General features: G+C 32.2%; 2 protein-coding genes across 10 annotated transcripts; one reads left to right on the forward strand and one right to left on the reverse strand.

The window, feature by feature from the left end:
- The first annotated feature begins 312 nt into the window (after positions 1-312).
- Asx (transcriptional regulator additional sex combs) lies at positions 313-7492 on the forward strand. 6 transcript variants are annotated; one of them, XM_072019486.1, is made up of 9 exons: positions 314-955; positions 1101-1360; positions 1491-2615; positions 2700-2981; positions 3090-3914; positions 4002-4238; positions 4926-6722; positions 6812-7039; positions 7155-7492. In XM_072019486.1, exons 1-7 carry the CDS (start codon positions 700-702, stop codon positions 5340-5342), a joined length of 3402 nt encoding a protein of 1133 aa, XP_071875587.1. In that variant the 5' UTR covers positions 314-699; the 3' UTR covers positions 5343-6722; positions 6812-7039; positions 7155-7492. The 6 variants fall into 6 exon arrangements, with proteins under 6 accessions (XP_071875590.1, XP_071875587.1, XP_071875588.1 ...); XM_072019487.1 differs by having other exon boundaries at positions 4926-6668; XM_072019488.1 differs by having other exon boundaries at positions 4926-5199.
- Positions 7493-8085: 593 nt separating this feature from the next.
- On the reverse strand, positions 8086-23257 carry Spir (spire type actin nucleation factor). Of its 4 annotated transcripts, XM_072019490.1 has the most exons (16): positions 22936-23257; positions 22563-22850; positions 19195-19520; positions 18083-18114; positions 17843-17966; positions 17602-17759; positions 17241-17459; positions 16767-16796; positions 16055-16318; positions 15792-15933; positions 12461-12594; positions 12125-12383; positions 11722-12035; positions 11338-11586; positions 10979-11265; positions 8086-10863 (listed from the first exon to the last, which is right to left on the reverse strand). In XM_072019490.1, exons 3-16 carry the CDS (start codon positions 19514-19516, stop codon positions 10620-10622), a joined length of 2778 nt encoding a protein of 925 aa, XP_071875591.1. In that variant the 5' UTR covers positions 19517-19520; positions 22563-22850; positions 22936-23257; the 3' UTR covers positions 8086-10619. The 4 variants fall into 4 exon arrangements, with proteins under 4 accessions (XP_071875591.1, XP_071875592.1, XP_071875593.1 ...); XM_072019491.1 differs by lacking the exons at positions 22563-22850; positions 22936-23257 and adding an exon at positions 20347-20488; XM_072019492.1 differs by lacking the exons at positions 22563-22850; positions 22936-23257 and adding an exon at positions 20170-20322.
- Between the last annotated feature and the right edge of the window lie 271 nt (positions 23258-23528).

The raw sequence follows: 23528 nt of genomic DNA on the forward strand, positions 1-23528 counted from the left end.
ATATATATATTTGTGCACTTGCATTACCTGTGAAAAAGTATTTGGCGGAAAGCAAGATACTTTTAGCATATTCATCTTTCTGCTATTCTTATTTATGTTATTTCTTACATCGTTGAAAATATCTCTTTTTTTTTTATTTATTTTAAACCATACATGTTACATATAGGTATCATATGATAACTTCGCTTGTTCTTATATTTGTGTTTTCAAAAGAATTATGTGGTATTTATTAAATTTAGTACAGACGACGTATAGACAGATATTTATGAAACCTGAGGGAACTAAGAAGCGCTCTCTATGTCGATAGCGCTTTCATGGTATAAATATGTAAATACAATATGGCCGATAGAAGCGGAACTTTGCGAGTTTTTCCGAGTGGCATTTTGCCAATAGATTAAGAAGCTGTGAAATTTGTAAATTCATTCGAATTTTCTGCGTGCACAAATCTTTAAATGACATGGATTAAATGATACTGTATAAATTGTTAAAGTTTCCTTGATTATATCGAAATGTCAGTAAAGTGCTACTACTAAAGAATGTTTATTTCTCTCCCATCAGAGTAATCGCTTTTTTTAATTTTTTTCTACAATATGAAATAAAACGTGGAAAATCCGCTTTTGGTCGAACACAGTGTTATTGTGAGTTGATGTTCGATTAGCCGGCATTTCAATCAACAATGTTCACAGTATAGGTACTGTCATGGACACAGATGTAGAACTTGCCAAAGGTGAAGGGTGTGAAACTAGTCCAGGTTGCTCTGGCTATTCTAGCATGGTGCACAGTAAAAAAGTTATTAAACATGCACTACGACAGCAGGCCAAGAGGCGTAGGAAAAATACTACAATTGCAGCTGGCAATTCTCGTACTCTTCCAAGGATTGTCGTTAAACCATTACCTCCACCTCCACCGAATGATCCTCCTTCTCCTGTTAATAATGTACAACATATTAATACTAGTAAGTCAGATATATTTACTAATTTATATTTACATAAGTATAAATAAATAAATAAATAAAATGATATAATATTTTAATAATTTCAATATACATTGATTTACTACTTTATTGTTATATATGTTAGTATAACGTTATTCAAATATAGCAACCGAAGAGCCTGCTGCCACAATGAGAGAAGTCCTAGCAAGTTTGCCAGGATTTAGTTTAAAATCTGGACGTAGACGATCAACAAAACGATTATCAGCAACTGCACAACTAGAGGCTGGTCTTGTAGATCTTGAGTCTCCAGCAAGTATCTTAGCAAGTACAAGTTTACGTGCTCTTTTAAATAGGCATACTTTTCAAGGTTTACCACCTTTATATCAAAGGAAACTTGCACAACTTTTACCAGCTGTAGATAGACAGGTAATTTTAACAGTGTGTTTATTAATAATGCTTAACTTATAATGCTTTATTATCTTACTTATTTATTTTTTTGAAATATTTAAAATTATATCTGTTTTATAAAACTTTATATTTTATCTGTTGCTACCAGGATGCTGCTACATCTGGATTAAATAATGAATTCTTTGCACGAGCTTGCCTAGAATGGCGTAAACGTTTGGCAGAAGGAGAGTTTACTCCAGAGAATCAACAAAGATTGAAGATGGAGGCAGAGAGAGATAAGAATAAATTGGATCCATGGAAAGTTAAACATTTTGAACCCATATGGGGTGAGAAACGTGAACCTAAACTTAGATCAGGTCTTCACTGTATTACTGAAACAAGATCTGGCGGAGCTGTAACGCGTTCAAGTTTAAGACTTCGTTTAGAATCTAATGTAGATACACCTGTATCAGATACTCCCTGTCCTATTATGTCTGAAGATAAAGTCGAAGAAGATAATTGTAAAGTTGAAACTAGTATAAATAATTCAGACGAATTGAACGAAACAACAGAAATACAAGAATTATTACCAGCAGAATATAACGAAACAACGCATACATTAATCGATGAAAAACATATAGAATCTGTAAACATAAATTCTGTAGAAACGATAGCTGATACTGAAATGCATCAGGATAAATTAGAGGAAGACGAGAAAATTATTGATCTTCCAGAAAAACAAGATATAATTGAAGAGAATGAAGTAGTAACTCAGGTTTGTCAAGAAAGTATTTCAAACACGACGAATTATGACGAAGAAATTCATTTACCTCAAGATGAAAAGAATCTTCAATCAATGGAGAACCACATCCTCGAAGTATCCGAGGAAAATAGAATACTCTTACCTGAAGAGAATACTTCACCAAGATCCAGTGAACAAACAGAACAAATCCCTCATACATCCAGGGAGACATCGTCCCAATTATCAACAGAATGTACGTCTCAAACTTCCATAGATCAAGTACCGCAAATTTCGAAACAGGAAATATCTCAAATGTCGGAAGAACAAATTTATCCAATGTCTGACTGTGAGACTACAACTATACTCGAGACTTCACCATCGCACGAGCAAGTTAGACCGACCGAAATCGTTATGGATGATTCTGCGTTAATTAATAACAATCAAACTGAAGCAACACAGGTTTCTCATGAGAATCCAACGGACGGTGAATCGCAAATTCCTGAAGGAATGGAAATCGACAGTGAAACGTTACAACGTATTCACGAATTGGAGGTGATAATTTATACCGTTTGTAAAGATTTACAACATAAAATTATCAAGTTCTGTTAAAAAACAAATATGATACACCTCTTTCAGGTAAGGGGAGAAATGCGCGAAGTGTACGAAGAGATTTCGGGATGTTCTGAAGAAATAATATACCCTATTCTTGATGGAATGGAAATGGGGTCGAATAATGCCGAAGAAACTGAAACGCAAGTGGTCTCGGGGCAATCGGAAGTTGCTAGAGAGCAACAAGATGTAAATAGTGGAAACGAAGATGAAGCTCTTCGAGAAGCAAATAACTATGTTTGTTCTGAAATGTTAGAATGTAGTTGGTCGGTAGACCCCACAGTTAATAATATTAACAATAATAATAGGGTAAGTGTACTGATAAAAACTTCAAATAATTTCGTACCTCTTTTTTATAATGTATAATCATCAACAATGTATTTTTGTATTGAAAAAAGTTAATTTTATTTTATGAAGACTCAGGAAGAGCTTCAAGTTCCATGGCCACTAGTAGCTGCAGCTCTTGATGGATCTGTGGCCGCTAACATTACGGTAACCACTCAGGACGAATGCAACGAGACACCCACTTCGACTGATTCAGCTAACCCACCACAGCAATTTATTAATGCAGATTCTAATGTAGAATCAGTCAACTGTATTCAACTACCAGTTGTTCAGGGAACTCCGTTTCAGTCAGAAGGTCTCGCAATCGGTACACCAGGAACGAGTTGTATAATGAAAAATTTTCAGTCTCAAAGCTCGCCTATTATTGCCTTTCCACAACTGCAGTCCATCAGATTTGTACAAACAAGCTTTCATTCTGATCAAAACACTGCATCGACTTTGAATAGCACATCTCCAATTACTGCTCAAATTCAGAATCAACAGAATACAACCTCGCAAGTGAATATAATGAGAACGCAAGAAGAAGTCGTTCAATTAAATACTCAAAATAGCAACACACGGAATATTAGAAACACCGTAACTCAAAATCAAGTTCCGAATACCGTGACGGCCGCGATTGGTGTACAACCACAAAATCGTGCACAAAATACTATTGTTATTCAACATCAAGCGTCGGCTCCTACGCAACCACGACAAGTTGTAGCAACCATACAGCAACAACAATATCCTGGAACGGCGGTCGCTGTGTCCTCAAGATCTTCGCGTTCTAATAATCAAGGTAGTCAAAGAGGTTCCAGGAATAGTAATAAAGAACAAGGAGGAGGTCGATCTCGTAGTACTACAAAAGAACCTCCTGGTGCAGTTAATTTAGAACGCAGCTATCAAATATGTCAAGCGGTAATTTTAACAAATCAACTTTTGTTAGAAAAGTTTGGAATTTAATTTTTGTTTTATGTGAAATAAGATGTATTTGTGTTATTGTAGGTCATACAAAGTTCGCCAAATAGAGATCAACTGAAGGCTCATTTGAAACCTCCTCCTAGTTTACTTGCCAGAGGTGATGGAGCGTTTACGACGAATAAATCTGGTGGCCGTACAATTACGACTGTCAAAACTCAGAAACCATCACAGACGATACAAAATAAACAAGCTCAAAATAAAACGCAAGCAGTTATGTTAAGACACGTGTTTGCAACAGCACGTCAAGCTACTTCCACAGAGGTATGACATACTTCTTGTAGAAATTATATGATAGTAGCATGTTACGTGTTACATTTTTTCTTATTTTATTCTGAAAACAAGGGTGCATTGTTTGTCTAATTTAGTTTTATTTAGGTCCTAAGTATATTGAGAAGGAAATACAAAATCTTATTTATAAATACAAATAACAAAATAGAACAGAAAAATATTAGGGATATTATTATAATTTAAATGTTTCAAAAGTTTATTTAATCTTGCAATCTATGTTTGGAATATTCACACATAAAGTAGAAACTCAAGATTGCATCATATATTATTTCATATTTTTCTGTGTGTACAGTGCTAATCTTGCGGGTGGTTTGTGATGATCACTGTATCATACAGGTACCTAAATAAATAAATCTACTTACTAGTTTTGAGTTTCTAAAAGTAGTAGAAACAATATCGCAATATTTTTGTGCAAATGAGCAACAACCAAAATGAAATATCAAAGTGATCTATTTTACAGAACGATTCTTGTTTGAAAATAGGCAGAACAAGGATAAAAGAAATTACATATATTAATAAAAATATTGGAGCGTCATATATTTTTTCTCATGACCAACCAATTGCAATTATATCTCCTATGAGAGAAGGATATAAATTTAAATTACTGCTCTAAAATAAAAAATATTGTTAAAAGGTTTAATTGTTAAACAACATTTTTAGGTTCCAGAAAGCAATACTGTAGCACAATTAGGATCCACGACAACAGGCGGATTAGGTCAATATATACTGGTACAGAGAACAGGAGTTGGAGACAGTGCACCAAGAGCATCTTCTGCTCCACCTCTACCTCCTCAGATCGCGGGAATGGGAGTCGGGGTGCATCTAGTACGTGGTAGACCAGCCAGTGCAGGAGAAGGTTCGCATCAGGCCGTAACGTTGAAAGCAAGGGGCACCGATGGTAGAGGAGGCGGTGGCGCCGAACCCGGAGCACCTGGTATGATCATGGGTGGAGATCCACCACCTCCCTGCGAATGTAATATGCGAGGTGCTATGGTAATATGTCGACAGTGTGGCGCGTTTTGCCACGATGACTGCATCGGGCCTCAACGTATCTGTGCTACCTGTCTGATACGTTAATCATTGTTTAACAATTGTTTCTGTATAAATTAAAAAGAGGCCGTGCAGAGTGCTGAGTATCAAATCACGAATAAACATATTATTTTGGATGGAGTCTTTATCAAAAATGATATATTGCATGAATTTGAAAATAAAGCTGGAAGACTTCGTACGGGCAACCGAATTTGTTGTTCAGCACTTTAATGTAAGTGGTAATTCATGTAGCGGAGAGAATCAATGAATACAGTTGCAAACATTTCTGAATCTTCAATTTTGACTTCTCTGTGATTATTTTTTCAGTATTAATTTGCGGTTGCTTGTGCGTAAAATCTTCTCTTTATGTTGTCCTGTATTTTAATATATTTCATTTTATTTGTTTCATGACAATGAATGATTTTTGCCAAAATTTTAATAAAATAATATTTTGTAAAATAATTTGATTGGTTTTTATGTCTTTAATTGGTGATTGTATATACACAATTGTAATTGATGATTTGAATGATTGAAATATTACAACTGTATTCTTGTAATTCTCATCAAAGAGAGTAAAAAAAAATAAATCTCTTATAGTCAGACTCTAATACCGTCTTCCAGTAAGCATCACATTTTTCAACATACGTCTGTACTATTTATTTATTAGTAGAACTTTGAGTTTATTCTTATTACCTAGAAGATATTCCTGTACATGCTGATCTCAACTTTTATTAAAGGAAGTCAGAAACTTATTCTTATATGCTCTCTCATACTCATTTCTGTTAACATAGCTTTTAAGTGCAAGGACAAAGTTTTCATTCATCATGGGACACTTACTATAATGGAACATCTTGTACAGGAATGTTGTTTAAGGATGACTATTGATGATTAATATTATTAATCTATTGCAGTGATGAAATCTAATTAGATGAATGGTAGAATTTACATATTTTAGCTTTATCTCTTACTTCGTTGTAAACAATTTTCTAGAATAAATATCGGATATGTTATTTGCTTCACGTTAACATGAAATTAAATATCATGAAACGAAGTATGAAACAGGAAAACGCATAAAAGTAAAAACCATAGTTCCACAACCAACATTTTACATTGTGTACATAATTCGCATTTTACAGATGTCCAAGTTTTTATATATGTTTTTGAATCTTTACGAGGATATGATTCTTATTTTACCACGAAATAGATCTTCGAAAAATTAAGAGCTACTATCATATTATTTTCTTATGCAATTATAGCCAAATATTTTACGATCGTTGCGTCTGTGTATAAGTACAATAACATGATTCATGTTTCGCTAAAAAAAGTATCTGTCATCGACTTTGATCGAATATACAAATTATGTTTATCGTATAGGTATATAAAGATAAATTTTCGTACTGATATGTTTCTTTGAAATCATAGATAAGAGTATGTAGTATTATTGCGATTCGATAGAACAACCATTGTGTATTTGTCGCTCAAATGTAAATAAAATCATATTCGTTTAATATGCGCAGTGTACGTGATGACTAAAGTGCGGATTTGGCGATCGTGAGCGTTGTGGGAAAACAACACCTAAGCGGTATGACGGAGCAGAGCAATTTTAAGTTTCTGATGCGGTTACGAGACCCAGAACCATCTTCAAATATCTGCAAATTATACTTCGTCACAATGCAACGTACGCTGAATTCGTACTTTATACGATAACGCATTACCTGTCGGAAACAGCAATAGCTACTTAACATGTATGTACAAAGGTATTCTATATTTAAGAATGCTGAAATTAAAAAAGTAGTATTAAGTCAGATAAAAGAGTATTTCTTTCAAACCACGAGATTATTTTTATCTTTTCTTTTTAAGTTCATCACGGAAGTTACAACATAATACTGAAGATAAAGGATTCTGTTATTTCTATGATATAAGTTTTGGCATTCAAATTTGGCATGGATACCACAAAATTTGTATTATCTTTTAACACATTATTGTCGTGCATAGAATATTTTATTCATATATATTTGAATCATTTTAATGTTTTAAACAAATGTTTTGATATTTTATAATTGCACGATTTTACATTTCTAGTAATTAATAGAATCAACGGCTGTGATGATATTTTTCCTTGAAATTTTCGCCATATTGTATTTCATTTTTTAACGTGAATTTCATTCTTTTAAATAAATTCATTGTAAACTTTGTAATTGATCAGTATTACTCGTATGTATATATTACCTTATTTCTGTATCATATGTACAAGCATAAACATATATTGCATCAATTAATATGTAAATAGATGTCTTAAGATAACATAAAAGATTTGGTAAATTTTATTGTAAAGATAGTAAAAACCGTTTACATCTAGATCTCTTTTGTCTGTATTTTAGATTTTCTTCATTAATATTTTTGGTTTATTTATTTACGTTTCAACTTTTGTTTGTTTCCAAACGAAAATTTTTGTGTGGAAAAATTCTAAATAATTAATTCAAATATTTAGGAACCTTAATCATTTGAGGAATTAATGCCAAAATATTAATATTATTATACGAATTAGCATCTATACAATAATTTCCGTTATATTTTTTAAATATCACTTTAATTAAGAAATTTTACATTTTAATATTAATTAATATATAATACGAATGAAAAATATTTAAAAGAAATTATATTTTTCACAAGGTGTGTCGTTATATATGAAAAATATTTCAGTAATATATAATTTATGTAAATAAAAATTTCTTATTGTTGGTATAAAAGTAGAAAATAAAAGAGATGCTTTTGCTCAGAAAGACAACGGTTTAAGTAATGAATCGGAATAGAATGTATTTTGGTCGCTTTTATCATAAAAACAAGATTTCTAATTATTTATAGGTATACATATACATCGTACATAAAAAACAATAAATTAATATAATAAACGATCTTTTTCAATTGCCATCACGTAAGTCGTTTTATGTCTTATAATGTCATACCATTGTGACTCTGTTATTTAGCAGTTTTTCTCAGTTTAGTTTTATTGTAATAATTTTCTACAAATAGAATTTTATGTTCGTATTGTTCATAAAGTGTCGTGGTGTTTTTTTACATGGTCTTCGAAAAAATCTGTTTATTGTACATTGCTTTTCTTGACGTACTATACGAACTATATTCATTTTGATTTTTGCTTGGAAATTATTGGGAAATCTAAGTACTTGTGTGATTAGAAAAATAAATAAACTTCATCCTCAATCAAACTAATTCACCCGTTTGTAAAATTCACCAATGCACTTTACACGTATGAATAAATTTATAACCACGCTGTTTTTATGTATATAACCCGGTGACAGACGCTGTACCAGCATTTTAATCATCATAGTGCAATTCGCATTCTTTGTTTGTACTCTGAACCATCATAGGTTTACATTTGTACATTTCCTCGTTAATAGCACACCTTTAACCAGTGCAAGCGAACAGCCACTTAATTGTACTAATTTTCTATAAACGTGGCCGTAACAAGAGCCACTATTTTCTTCTTTTATTTTTTAAATTCATTTTCTCTTCTCCGCTTATTAACTTGTGTCGCAATATAATTAATTTACGTGAGATTAAAACACAAACGAAAATGTAAACTTCATAGTTTTGATACCAATAATAATATAAATATAAATAATATAAATAAAAAAATATTTCAACGAATAATAATAGGCAACAAAATATAGGTGTATAATTATATATACAATTATAAAGGAACACAGCTACTAATTAATTCGCAGAATTAAATAAATATAATAAATAGTAGACATAGAAAGCAATAAATTAATATCACAAACGTCATACAAAAGAATTTAAATTAATGAATTCTATTAAAACGGACTTATAGTACAATTGTGCTCCGACTTTGACTCACTCTACGAATTAAATATATTCTCTTAAAATAAACTAATGTCACGCGGACGCAAAAAAATAACATTCTTTTCCTTCGGGGTTGTCAGAGTATTTGATTCTCTCGCTAGTTTATAATATGTGTGTGCTTATGTATGCGTACCTCTCGCCTTAATTAGATTATTAACAAGAATTACTGACAAAAGTAAAGACACTTGGAATTTCAAACACAATTATCATCGATATATGAAATATAAAATCTATAATCACGCAAGAATTATGTGTTACATGAATACATTAGCGAATCGAATAATGAAGAAAATTAGAATTTTTCAATGATTCGAATTAGTAGTTGCATAATCGAAACTAATGCACAGCTTAATAGATCAGAATTAATCATAATTCGATCACTATTGCGTGAAACAATGTTTCTGGCACATATACGTAGATTACATTTAATATCTCAACATTTTTATTTTTTCTTCGCTGATTTTCGCTTATGATAATTTTCTTTCTCTCAACTAAATTTTACGGTAAATGCGATATTATTTTTAGATTTAGTGTTCACAACAATGTGAGAGCAAAAGGAACATATATGTACACATTCTCAAAATCCCGAAATAACTGATCGGGTTAAACATGGATTCTCAGTTTTTATGAACTGAGAACGCACATAATGCGCAATGCAATCGCACAATAGCTTGTTATCTTTTTTTTATTAATACAGTTATTATTATTAGTAATTATTGAAATGGGAAGCGAAAAATAGTTCACCGTTATTGAAAACCAAACGGAACCTTAGCCGTCGTAATTAAATACTTGACTCTAATCGTATCATTTTCAAATTTGCATGCATTAACGATCTACTTAGATGTAAGCCTGAATGTAGGTACGTAGACTATATTAAATGCCACTCTGTGCCGATTTCGTACTAGACTCATCCTTTAAATTCCACCATCCATGCTAAAATATATCATAGAATTAATTTCCTTTGTATACTTTAATATAAAAAATCGTACTTTGTAGATTCTAAACAAAATTTCTAATCAGTTTGTATGAATAATCAGTTATTTTGTTTAATATGTTCCTACATTAAAAAAATGAACAAACTTATTTAGAAAGAACTTCATTTCTCGAAACAAAGTTACATGACAATAATAGAATAATTCCATCACTATCAAATGATAAATTTTAGAACCAATACAGTGTTGAGTACTCAATCTCGTATAATGCAATCACAATATGTATCATTTGAAGGGCTCGTTCTTTTAGAGATATCCATGACTATTCATAGGAGATTAATGGCATAAGGAGCACAAGAAGACACCGGTACAAGAAGAAGAAATCTAATCTACGTGCCTCACTTATTGGCATAAATAGCATGTTACGCATTAGCTAAAGAGAAAATGAGATGCGCCATTGTATCCAACAGAAATCTCGTGCATGGAACTTCGTTTTTTCAGAGAAAATTCAAACATAGGCTGGCGAAAGGTTCAAAGTAAGTCGCGAAATGACATTGTTACGTATCGTAGCTCGTGTTGTTCTTGAACTCTTAATTATCTGTATCACCATAATGCGGCAGTCATGACAGACTACCATAGAGACGCCTCTCAATCTTTCCGCGGCCAATCGTTGTTCCGAGCTTTGACTAGTGAAACTGGAGAATGCCTTCAGTGATGGCACATTGGCTGGACTGCCAGTGCTTTTATAACTCCTGTATGATCAAATTTTGTTATGGAAAATAGCAAATTATAAAAAAAAAAGGTATCTCTAATGTTAACATAAAGAGCAAACATTTTAAAAGTAAAAACCGCAAGTAAAAAGTAAACCTTTTATCTTGATTCTCTGTTTCGCGACGAGCATGGGAAGGCGGTGTGGAAGTCGGTGTAAGTATCAAAACAGGTGTAGTAGTAGGCGTAGATGAAGGTGTCACGCTTTTCAATGATGAATCCTTGCGTCTAGAAGCCGGTGATGCCGGTGCAGATCCAGCTGCGCCAGTGCCTCTTAGCCATGAACTTTTGCTAGTATCTGGTTCTGAAGATGATGGAGAAAGAAGAAGACCAGGGGATAATAAAACTACCGGAACGTGGGCGAAATGTTCTGTTGGAATTCGCATCTATAACAAGAGTAATATTTTAATCGAAATTTATTAATTAAGATTAAATTAACAAAAATCTCTGGAACTTACTTTGGAATAACATTTTACACATACTGTCCTTTCACATAAGCGACAACGTTGTCCCCATGGTCCTAACAGTCCGAACCTAGTTTTTAGGCAAAGGAAACAAACGCGCCTCTTTTCTACATCTTCCTTTACGCGACCTTCTACGGGCAGAGATTCCAGTTCTGCTTTAGTTAATACACTACGAATATGCACAATCTCTTCTAGGGTTAAAGAAAGTCTTTCATCCAGGAACATGTCACCTAATGTAGGCTTCTATAAAAAAAATTTATTTGTTATTAAACAATTTACGTTCAGTAAAATCTCTAAAATGTATTTTATATAAACGACGGTTTCTTTATTCTTGAAATATATTGTTCCAACAGTAGACTGATTTCTGTAACATAATACCTGTCCTTTATCATCTTGCCAGTCTTCATTTTGATCTTCTCTATCCTTTGTACCTTCGACAATGGTTTGCGATCGTCGCGGTTGTCTTGCTCTCGGCTGAGGACTCAAACTCGGACTAGGATTTACGCTGATATTGGGACTCGGACCTTGACTTAACGACGACTCTGTTGCACCTGTACATTGAGTACGACTCTGTGGCCTTGAGTGAGGAAGAGACGTGGTACCAGTTAACGCTGTAAGTGCTATACTACGTCTTGCTGCGTGTTTTCGAGCCGATGCTCTTCTAGATGGACACTGTGTTGCGAGATCATATGCTAAAAGTAATTAAATTTGAATATATATATTTTCCAATATCTGGTTTCATTCATTATGAATTAAAACACATAATAATTACGATAATTACATTCAAGTTGCGCATCACAAAATCGATGATATTCATTCCTCGTTAAACGTAAACCACCAGTTTTTCGCCAAGGATTAGCAGAACTTGCTTCGTCGTCATCCCTTTGATCTTTATGCCTACTGCGAGTATTACCCCTATCTACAAATGTGTAATCTTCTTTTAGTTGCCAGTAATTTGATCCTTCATCCTCTTCTTCAAATCTTGTTACTGCCAATTCATCGTTGTAATCTTCGTCATCATCTTCGTCTTCTGCATCGAGCTATTTTCAAAATATATACTAATTTAAGTAAAAAGAATTGGAAACAAAGATACAAGAAATGAAAAATTATAATTTACCTTTAAATCAAAATCTACAGGTATTACTTTTCTTTTATTTGTCGTAGAATTCGTGTTGTCCAAATCCCTTCGAGGAGGTTTCGGTACTGTAGGTGATTCACTATCCTTGACATCAGCAGTACTTTGGATTTGATCTAAAAAACGTCATTCATAGAGATGGACCCCAAAATATGCATCAATCATTGTTATCGGAAGAGTAGTTGCGTGTATGTTGATGACCAATGAACATGACACGTGACCGTAAAATTGTACAAAAAAAATATGGTTAAATATTCACAAAATTGTGGTACCTCAGTAAATCCTAAATACATACATAATTGCCTCCTGCACGGACACATAGGATTATAAATACACATTAAAATTACATAGAAATATTTATAAAAGAGAAAAATATTTTAGATCTTTCAGTATCAGAAATAACTAATGCTCCTATAATTCAATAAAACTAATATCAATGTTCATAATAAACTCTGATCGCTACATTTCAAGTATTATGTTATTATGCAAGTTATTATGCAAAACACAATCAGGCTAACAATCCGTGAAACTTGCTTTAAGTAACTGTTGCATCAATTGAAATATAGCTAAAACGAATTCATCGTCTGCAGCCCAAAAATATTTCTATATATGTTACCCGTTGTACTGGCCGAAAAAAAGATGAATGGTATGATTACCTGCGACCGTAATGCGCCTTCTACGCGACTTACGATTCCTGTTTCCCGGAACCCTAATTTCTGGCTTGCCGATTCTCTGCCTCGGCTGCGGAACCGGTGGTACGTTCGTTCTGTTCCGACTCGCGGTAGTCGGTACATTGGTCGTAACCGAGCCAACTGTAGTCGTAACCGCGGCATTCGTCTGATTCTCTGCCTGCAACCACTGTGCCGCCACATCCTGCGCGGGTTCCTGTTCCTGCTCCGGTTGCGACGGTGGAACTTCACCCAGGACTATCATGCGGGACTCACCGCCTACGATCGGTAATATTATTCCTCTTTTCTATATTTACTCTTTTCTTCTGCTAATATATACAGTATGTCCGGTTTAATCTTCCTCATTCTGGCCAGTTTCATGTGTTTTAATGTGCTTTAATGTTTCAACATAAACAATGATCCAAACAATCCCACATCAAACAAAGTATCATGATTTCAATTCTAGAATATTAGAATGGAACACTACATTCCTCAATGTTTTCCTTCATTTTTGTCTACTATTTCTAACAACTGATGCTTTCTTTTTATTTATACTTTCTGATAGTCTTTTAACATAGAAAGGCCAAGATTATTTAGTTGCAGATCTAAATTTGTTTAAAGTGGATATTATATCGTTAAAATTATACTTATCTCTACCTTTGCTTATTTTTCCCCCAGTACAGGATTAAAAGGATTGCAGAATTAAACGAAGTATTCACTGCAGAAGAATTATTAACGATTTTAAACGTGTTTTGCATGTTAAACAGTTTAATAACAAAATGGCTGTGCATATTTAAACCGAACATACTGCGTGTCAACATAATTCTTTACAATGGCTCTACTTGCGACGATCGCGACGTCCAACCGGAAGTTACTAGTTCTGTTGATTCTTCTACAATCTTTTGGCTCGACTTGACGATCTCACAGCCTGTGAATCAAGACGTTCATCAATTTGAAACGTTCCAGTTAAGATCTCATAAATCCATTGTTTCTCTTCGTTCGATAAACAATCAGAAATATTGGATTACCAGCGTCCAAGCTGTTCTCCTTGTTCATCTGTTCGTTTTATCCATCCTGTCAAATCCTTGGCCCACCGTGATGCTTGCAGATCCACTGGTAGGGACTGTACATCAAGCACACGTGCTCGTTAGTGTGCCTATCCTCCTTTGCACTTGACTTACTCGTACACGTTTAGACGCAACCCGATTGAATTTCACGCTCGAGCTGCACCTTTTACTTTTTCCCCGGAAACGCGCGAACGAGACAGAACAAGAAACAAGGAAATGCGGATGAAGCGAGGAAACCAATGAGCGAAGCCAACAGTACGAGCGAGCGACACGCGAGAAATCAAGCAAAGATTTAGCGGTCGCGTTGTACGGTGACGTTTCGGGCGACGTCAGCTCTCGCCCCCTTGTGCGCTTTCGGTTATTGATCGCACGAACGGTCTGGGGCTTGCGATGCCGGTCTACCGTCGCGAATCATGATTCATACAGATCGACCCTTCTCTATTGCGATAAAAAGTATTCGTCACGATTCGTACCACCCCCAACGGACAATGACTAAACACGAAAATTATTATCTTCCTAATATTCTGTTGACCAAAACGATTACACTGGTCTCTTTATTGCAAAGTAGCCAATGTGTTTAATTTAGAGAATATTTAATAATACATATATCGAAATATCAAAAGTATCGTTGGGATACGAGCATTAAATGATTATCATTATTGTTTGTATTATTATTATTATTATTGGAAAAAATGTGAAGACACAGATACCACTGTACTGGTCGCACTGCGTTGGAGTTATCAAATTCTACTCTCAAGAATTGGGATACGAACATTAAATGATTATCATTATTGTTGCTATTATTATGATTATTATTATTGGAAAGAAATGAAGACACAGATACCACTGCCCTGGCCGCACTGCGGTGCAATTGTCAAATCCTATCCCGCAAGAGTATGTTAAGGCTGAGAGATGTGCGACCCTGTATGGGCACTGCGCTCGCGCTCATCCCCTCGCGCATGTGTATTCTCGGTTGAATGTATTTCTATAAAAATGCAATCGCACGTGTGCAACGCGTGGCTGTGTATGCACACCATGTTGGTCCATAAAATTCCAAGCATACGGATGCAACGGTATTGATGCAACTCGGTTAAAATGTTTCTGCTTATGATCGATATAAAAGTTATAATAGCTCTCTTTATGCATGCTTCTACAGGAATACAAAAGTCGTTTATTTCAAAGACTACATACTATTATCTATTTTCTATACGAGGAATGAAGTTAAAAATTTTGTTTAGAAATTGAAAGGAGACACAGAATAAAATATAGCTCACATATGTATCGTGGTTCTTAGTTTTAATCATCATTCTAGGCAGAGGAAATATATCACCACACATTTTGGAATTTTCGCTCATTTTATAGTTCAGCGAAGATTTATTGAGGTACCACAAAAATCAATAACCAATACGATTGATTGATATGTAATGTCGCAATTATTGGTGTACGAAATATGAACTGAATGCGTTGGTTTCATGAATTTATTGTATAATTGTACACGAACAGAGAAAATATATTTTATAAAGCAGTATGACATGCACAAAGTTATCGTTGTGTATGTAAATACGAAATACAACTTACCATTCTGAAGAGATATTCTTTCGGTCTTAGGAACGTATCTATTGCGCGACGATCTTAAATTTGGCGGCTTCTTTATACTTTCCATAAGTAATTCCCGGAGAGTCCATTCCTTTTGCAGGGGTGGCAGCTGTCTTTCAGATGCCTGTATAAAATTATATCTCTAAAATCTAGTAAAACTTTAAGAAACTGCAATTTTTACCATTCTTATATTGGAATCTCATTAATGAAGTCTGAATAAAGCATCGTTTTTAATAGCATGTTACCTTTTTTAAAGGCGGTCTACTCCGAATAAATTCAAGAATAACAGCATGCGCGTCTTTTCGCAAATGTGGCGTCGGAGATGGTGTCTTCCTCAAACGATACCTCCTTTTTCGTATGTCGTCCATCAAAATTTCATACGGAGTTAATTCAAACTCAGCTCCCTTTCCACGTCCACGTGTAGTATTCTTTGAACCCAAATTAGCTTCCACTTTTTTTAGCTTTACACCTTTCCTTAATTCCTGGATAACTTGCACCCAAAATCTTGCCTATTAAAATAGTTATTTTAATTCTTCCGATCTCGTAAATGCAACTGAAGCTTTAAAAAGAGAACATACATATATATTAGATGAACATTTTTTTCTAAATTTTACTAAGTACCCTTTTGTTGTTTTTAATTATAAATATATTATGCTACTTGTATAATGCTACTTATATAACACAGAGTATTCAAAAAGTATTTCATACTTGAATTTGTAAAATAGACTAGAAACATTAAAATTGACTAACTTTTGAAGTATTTTGCATAGATAAATTTGAAATCAAATCAGCACATGCATTTAAAATATAATGACTGATAATATTGTTCTAACTATGTAGAAAACAATGCTTGATAATAGTGAGACTAATCATGCTACATGCTCAATAATTAAGTACATAACATATCGCTCTAACATATCGCTTTCACATGCGCAAGTATTATTAACAATCACGTACTTGTATAGCCCTCCAAATCCTAATGTCAGTCTATAACGATAGAGAGTCAAGTCAATAAATCTCAAATATCTTATCTCTGCAAAGTGACAAATAACTTTATGCGACACAGCAATGTCAACTGTTCTATTTTACGCGAGTTATAGCACGTACTTATGCGTGGTTTTATAACACAATTTAAATGCGACTATTTCATTATTTTATTACATTTTTAAATTTACTCATTCTTGTTAAGGAAATATCAAGAAATATCGAACGAACTTGATATACGATATACATAGATATTATTAACAAGATGTTTCTGTATTACAGTACAACAAAAATATTTTTAGAGACTACTTTTAACACGTGAAATTCGAATCTGCGGTCTTGAAACACTCTATCTCAATTTCGTAAAACAAGAAACAATGCTACATTTACATAAGCCCGCAACATGAATCATATATTTTTCGTGGTTAATCCATTGTGAAATCTTACCCAATCAATAAAATCTAACGTATCAAGGTTTTGAACAGACATCGAGGTTTGCTTATTGCCGTCAGTAACAGATTCTCTTTGACTAGCATGTACTTTATCAGCCGCTACTGTATCCAAAAAGTGCGACAGTTCCAAAGCCTCTGCTACCAATGCCCGTATTACGGCCTTATAATGAATTTCAGCAGATTCCATAGAAGTTTGCATATGCCTGGTACATAACTATATATACATTTGTTTATATATTTTCATAAAGGTTATTATACAAACTTCGAATTTTTGTTTACATTATCTTCATATCATATATATTATTCGCATATATGTGATAAAGTAAATAAAAAATATATTTGCTTATTTTACTTACTTGCATTACATTTTTTAATGAATACACCGATGATCTTTCCTCATACATATCGTTACTTTTTTGCGATGAAAATTCATCTACATCGGCATCACTGGAGTCACGCTCAATACCTTCATCGTCCGTTTCCTGCGGACGTTCTTCCGTTTCTCCTTCAATTTCTGTGTAACAAGAAAAATAATTAATTTTACATAACTCCTGTGTATGTTTCTATTGAATTTTATTTTTTATACATTAATTGTACCTTGATCGGCACTTGTCATTAATGTTATAAGTGCTTCTAAATCCGGTGATAAAGGCCTTTCTTCTTGTTCATCTAGGCCGAAATCAAGCGTTTTGAATATCATCATGCCTAGTGAGAACATTGCCTGCAAAAAATGAAAATATATTTTTATTTTATATATATTATATATATTTTATATCAACGAAATAATATAAAATATCATAGCTTTTTCATTAAAAAATATTATTTAAAATTGCTTACCTTTTTCTCGGATACGCGTGGTTTTTCCGATTCTGTAACAAACACATCAGGAAATAGATAAAAAAAAAAATGGATTCCAAAATTATAAAATGCTTTGTACATGATCAGAAACGATGATTAATCATTTCCACACGAAGTTCAATAACTTTCGATCGTCTCTTTTTGTGCGATCACGTATATTAATAGTTTTATCGATAAAACTGCTCACAGACACAATTAATTAATATTGCTAATCTGCCTACAAACTTACACATACCCTGATACAAACACCCTGAGTCATTTGTAAATTTTGCACTTGATTTACAAACGAATGTTGGAAATTATGTAACATTTGAAATATGTTGAATTACAAGCGTTTGTAAACGTGTGCTATATAATTTACTATACAATTACTCACCCTCTATATTATAATATAATATTAAATATATACTATATTATATATATTATATATAATACTATATTATAATATATACCAAAAAATTATATTACATTAACATAACTAATATCTATAGGTACATATTGTACTTAAATATATTACTATACACATAACTGTACAAAAGAATGCTACATGTATAACAAAAGATTATGTACTACATACCATACTATATACATATATCATATTATAATTTATAGCACATGACTATATAATAATTGTATGATACTTATACTATAAATCGTAAAATATGCCAACTATACAACAATTATACATAGACATATAGTGCGACGACTATATTGCAACTACATTTGGCAATACAGTGAACCTTTGTGCAACCCTTTTCTACGAGGTGGCCGTACAATAATCAGTAGAAACACAATTATTAGGCAATAATTATTATATTATAGTTAACGTGTGTAATATATATATTATACAACTATATATTATATTATATATATATTAAACAATATATTGTATGAGGAATTACTATATAATGTATTCCATGTTCATTATCATTTTTATCGATTTAAATTAATTTACATATATATATATATATCGTATCTTCATTCTATATCTTTTCTGTTACTGATTATAAAACAATACATCGATAAGATATTCCACGATAAAAGATAGTTGAGTGTTTCTTTGAAAAAATCAAAAGATTATATCAGCTCACCGATTAGATCGCCAAGCCAAACATCGCCATCCTTGTGAAGGACGATCTGTGATAACTCCGAAAGTTCGTAGAAATTATTTTCTGACAAACGTGACAAACTCTTGGCGGTTTGATAACACAAGGCCCATGCTTGCTCTTGGCTGATCGGTCCATTGAAAGACAGTAGAATATCTTTAAGGTTTAGTCGACCGTTCGCGTCGAGTTTGCACCTCGACCTTTTCATCTGTGTCTCCTCTTCTTTATTCTCGTTCGCTTTTTTCTCATTATCGGAGACATCGAGACCGTCCTCACACGACGTGGAAATCCCTTTGTGCGTCGTCATTTTTCTGTAATTTCACCAAAGAATCTTCCGTTAAATGTGCTTATATAATTTTACAATTCAAAAAAGGAGGGAAGCGATTAGGATACGCGATCAAAGTTCATCCACGAGTTTAAGATTTAAATCTAAATCCATTGCGTTAGTAGATAATCGTTTTATCGGTTGTGATAATTTGATGTAAATACTCAGCTTCTCTTTATGATAATAATAAATATGAGTACCTGTTATTAACATAACAATCAGATGATAGCAGTATACACTATTGTTACATAGTGGATATTTAAATATCATGTACTCGAATACGACATTCACACGACTGTATGAGCGCTAAGTTCTAATCATCGTTGTTTTGCACGATATACATATTAATAATTTTGATAAGAACAGCATAAAACAATGATGATAATCATAAAGTTACTTAAAGATTAAGGATACGTTCAAGGATAAAATCATTGAAAAAATTAATGAGAATCATAACATATATATATATATATAAGTATGTAAAGCTCAAATATAAATACAAAATTTTAATTATATGTAAAATATACATTATATATTAATTATTAAGTGTAATATTAAGTATAAATTAAAAAATATATATTTCATTTAAAATTTATATGCGTTATACATTAATAATTAAATAATGCGGCACTTACAACACAAAATTCAACTACAGAAGAATTGCGCATTGATATTTTATTACTATCTTTTCAGTGAAAATATACATAAAATTATTTTTGTTAGAACGCTTTCTTCGTCTTTATTGGACAAATTAAATATTAATTTTTTATAAGTACATAGCCCCACAATTTTTCGAATCAATTAAAACTCACTTTAATCACAACCATGGACCCGACTCGAATACGTTCTTCAAATTATGTGAGAACAAAACTGACTAAATATCTTTCTGTTCTTAAGAGCTATATAAAAGCAGATAAACATTTACGACCAGTTGTCATCACGCATGCAGTGACGACATACTCGTGAAGCTATAATGTACTGTACACACAGTGCAATGCGATATCTTTGTAACACTACGATTTGCAAGAATTATACTTTTAATGATAGAAGCGTGCGATTTTATTATTAGAAATATTGAATAATATTAGATAATAAATATTAGAAAAATATTTATCAAATAATAGAACATTCGTACAAATATTTCTCTTAATTTGATACTGAGAAGAATTAAAGAGAAACATTGAAAATTCGTTAGAAGAACAGATTAATATTTTTCACTGAGATAATATTGGATATATATATATATATATATATATATATATATATCGAAGAAATTTTGAATCGTAGCTGAAATATTCATCTGCATCTGTTTTATTTGCCAAATATACATACATACATATGTAATATAATCTTATTGTGTATTATTTTTAGTGATCTTTACAAAACTTATTCAAAAAATATCAATAAACAAAATATTCAATACTCTAGAAGTTTGTAAAAGAAGTTTGTACTTAAAGAAATTGATTGCCGAAAATATTCATTATGTAATAGATAGTAAAAGGTATAATTGTAGTTAGATTTTTCTTAACTTCCGCTACGAATTTTCCGAACAATATAAGAGGTATGAAGATGCCTATATGATCGCATATCGCGATATACTGATGTAAAATCGCAACATATACGTCGTATTGTCCAAATTAATGAAATATTCTTATAAGTGTATTTCGATTTTCAGATGTTCCTTTCATCAGAACTTAGAGTGTCAGTTCGCGTAAATCGCCCACTGTAACTACAGCATAGCTTAATGATTCTCAATATGCAATATCGCAATATGCATCGCATACGCCCATTTTACTGATCAAAATCATTGTGCAACATTTCCGTGAAAAATTCTTCCTTGACAAATTGAATTAAAAAATGACATTGACATGAATAATTCCAGATAATAGTACGATCTAATCTTCTTTTTCCTTCACCTTATTTTTAAACTCTTCGATACATATGTATAAACTTGATATGTACTTAATTGCCAATTGATTTTCGTATCATTTAAGATTACATTACCGAACTGTTTCAATAAATTTTACACACAGATGTGTATATAGTACTTTCAAATTACTAGTTACAAATTACATGCGATCCACTTATGCATTACTGTATGTACAAATTTAAGACTAAATGCATAAAAAGACTACATGTATACTTCTTCTGCTTTTTCTTAGAATATGCTATTTTTATATCAAATAATTTCTTAAGTGAACGAAGAAATCTTTATCAATATATAAATTTCTGTGACAAACTAGGAATTGATAATTTTGACTACTCTAGTAGTCCTAGTATTAATCAATATTTTACATACAAACACGATCGATAAAAGAAAAGTTCTGCGAAATAATTTAGTTAGATGAACTATTTATATTTATGTTACATATGTTTAAGATATTATGTATACAAAATATCGCAAAAATTTTTTATGTATTTGACAAAATGATTTATTTGGCTTTATTAATATTTCAAAGTATTAGTTTGATTCCTTAATTTTAAGTCGAGATATCACCACAAAAGATTTGTTTTATTTTAAAGACCAATAAAGTCAAACAATTAAATGTAATTAAATATTTTATTATTATTTAATATCAAACGAATGGTAGCTTCTTGCACTGATATTATTGCGGAACGATAATATTAAAATAAGATTCACATGAAATGAAATTTCACCCATGATAGTATATATTAAGGATAAAAACAATTAACAAATAGAGCAATTATTGACTATTTTTAATGAAGTTACAGAAGGATATAAATAATGGAATTGAACACCTATCTATAGTATCCTTTGTCAAAATTTTAAAACTTCCAAAAATTAATTTATATTCCTAATAAAGTTCGCATTGCAGTATCACCTCGTAAATTGTAAATCACGAGTATCATTCGTCAATACCTACATATTTTGGAATGTATAAGTGACAGAATATATACAAATCCATAGTATGTAGAATGTATGTTATTATGTGAAATACGTATTATGAACAAATCGAATAATAATAAGGATCATTGAAAAATGTTAATAGTGAAATGTAATACGTACTTTTGATTATTTAGGTGGTTGACATGCAAGTTATGATGCAAGACACGTTTCGAGATTTTTCATCACTATTCTATTCATCACTGGCATAAGACCTTTTGCATCACTTTTTCGATTAGGTAAAAAGATTGTTTTACGCACAAACAACCTTTCACATTGAACTTTCCTCTTGTGACTTTTAACATCGGTCATATTAATTTTCCTGGAGTATATTGACAATCGAGACTCGACATGATATTTTGTTTATACATCATGATATTTCCTCGATTTATCGTTGCAACGAAACGTTTCCTTCAACATTGCAGGATTAAATGAAACATTCAATGTATATATATGCGTATCCTTTGTTCGATACTACTATAAGTTATAAGAATACCGGCAGTATGTAGGTTTTTATATGTTGCGGAATTTTCAGCTTGTCAGAGTCTCGACATATAGTACACTTTCAGTGAATTTAATTACAATAAAAAGAAATTAACTTGAAACTCATTATAACATTTAAACTAGTGATCACCGGTGGTTAAATATTGCAATACAGACTTAAACGTAACGTGACTGAAACTACTGTGACTGAAACTGCTGAATCGCTACCATCCGATCCATAACCTGTACTTTTACTATATCTATATCTATGTGATTTATGTATATATACATGAGTTGCCAAGTGCAATGTTATAAAGTAAATACAGAACACATGGATAAATCGAATGCATTCAAATAATATCACAAACTGTTATTTTATCTTTACTGAAAACTTCAATTATATTTCATCTATTATCTACCTTGATCTACTTGGGCCCTGTAAAAAATTATATTAAAATTAGTAAACAAATTATTATTATCGCCTATTGGTTGCGAAGAATTAAAAATATTTTTAATCATTTTAGTTTATTTTCGGAAAAAGCAATAAATAACTTGAAGATTGTATTTCATCATTTTGTATAAAGATGAAATACATATGTAGTGTGT

The sequence above is a fragment of the Bombus fervidus genome, chromosome 16 (genome assembly GCF_041682495.2).
Source record: "Bombus fervidus isolate BK054 chromosome 16, iyBomFerv1, whole genome shotgun sequence".
NCBI lineage: Eukaryota > Metazoa > Arthropoda > Insecta > Hymenoptera > Apidae > Bombus > Bombus fervidus.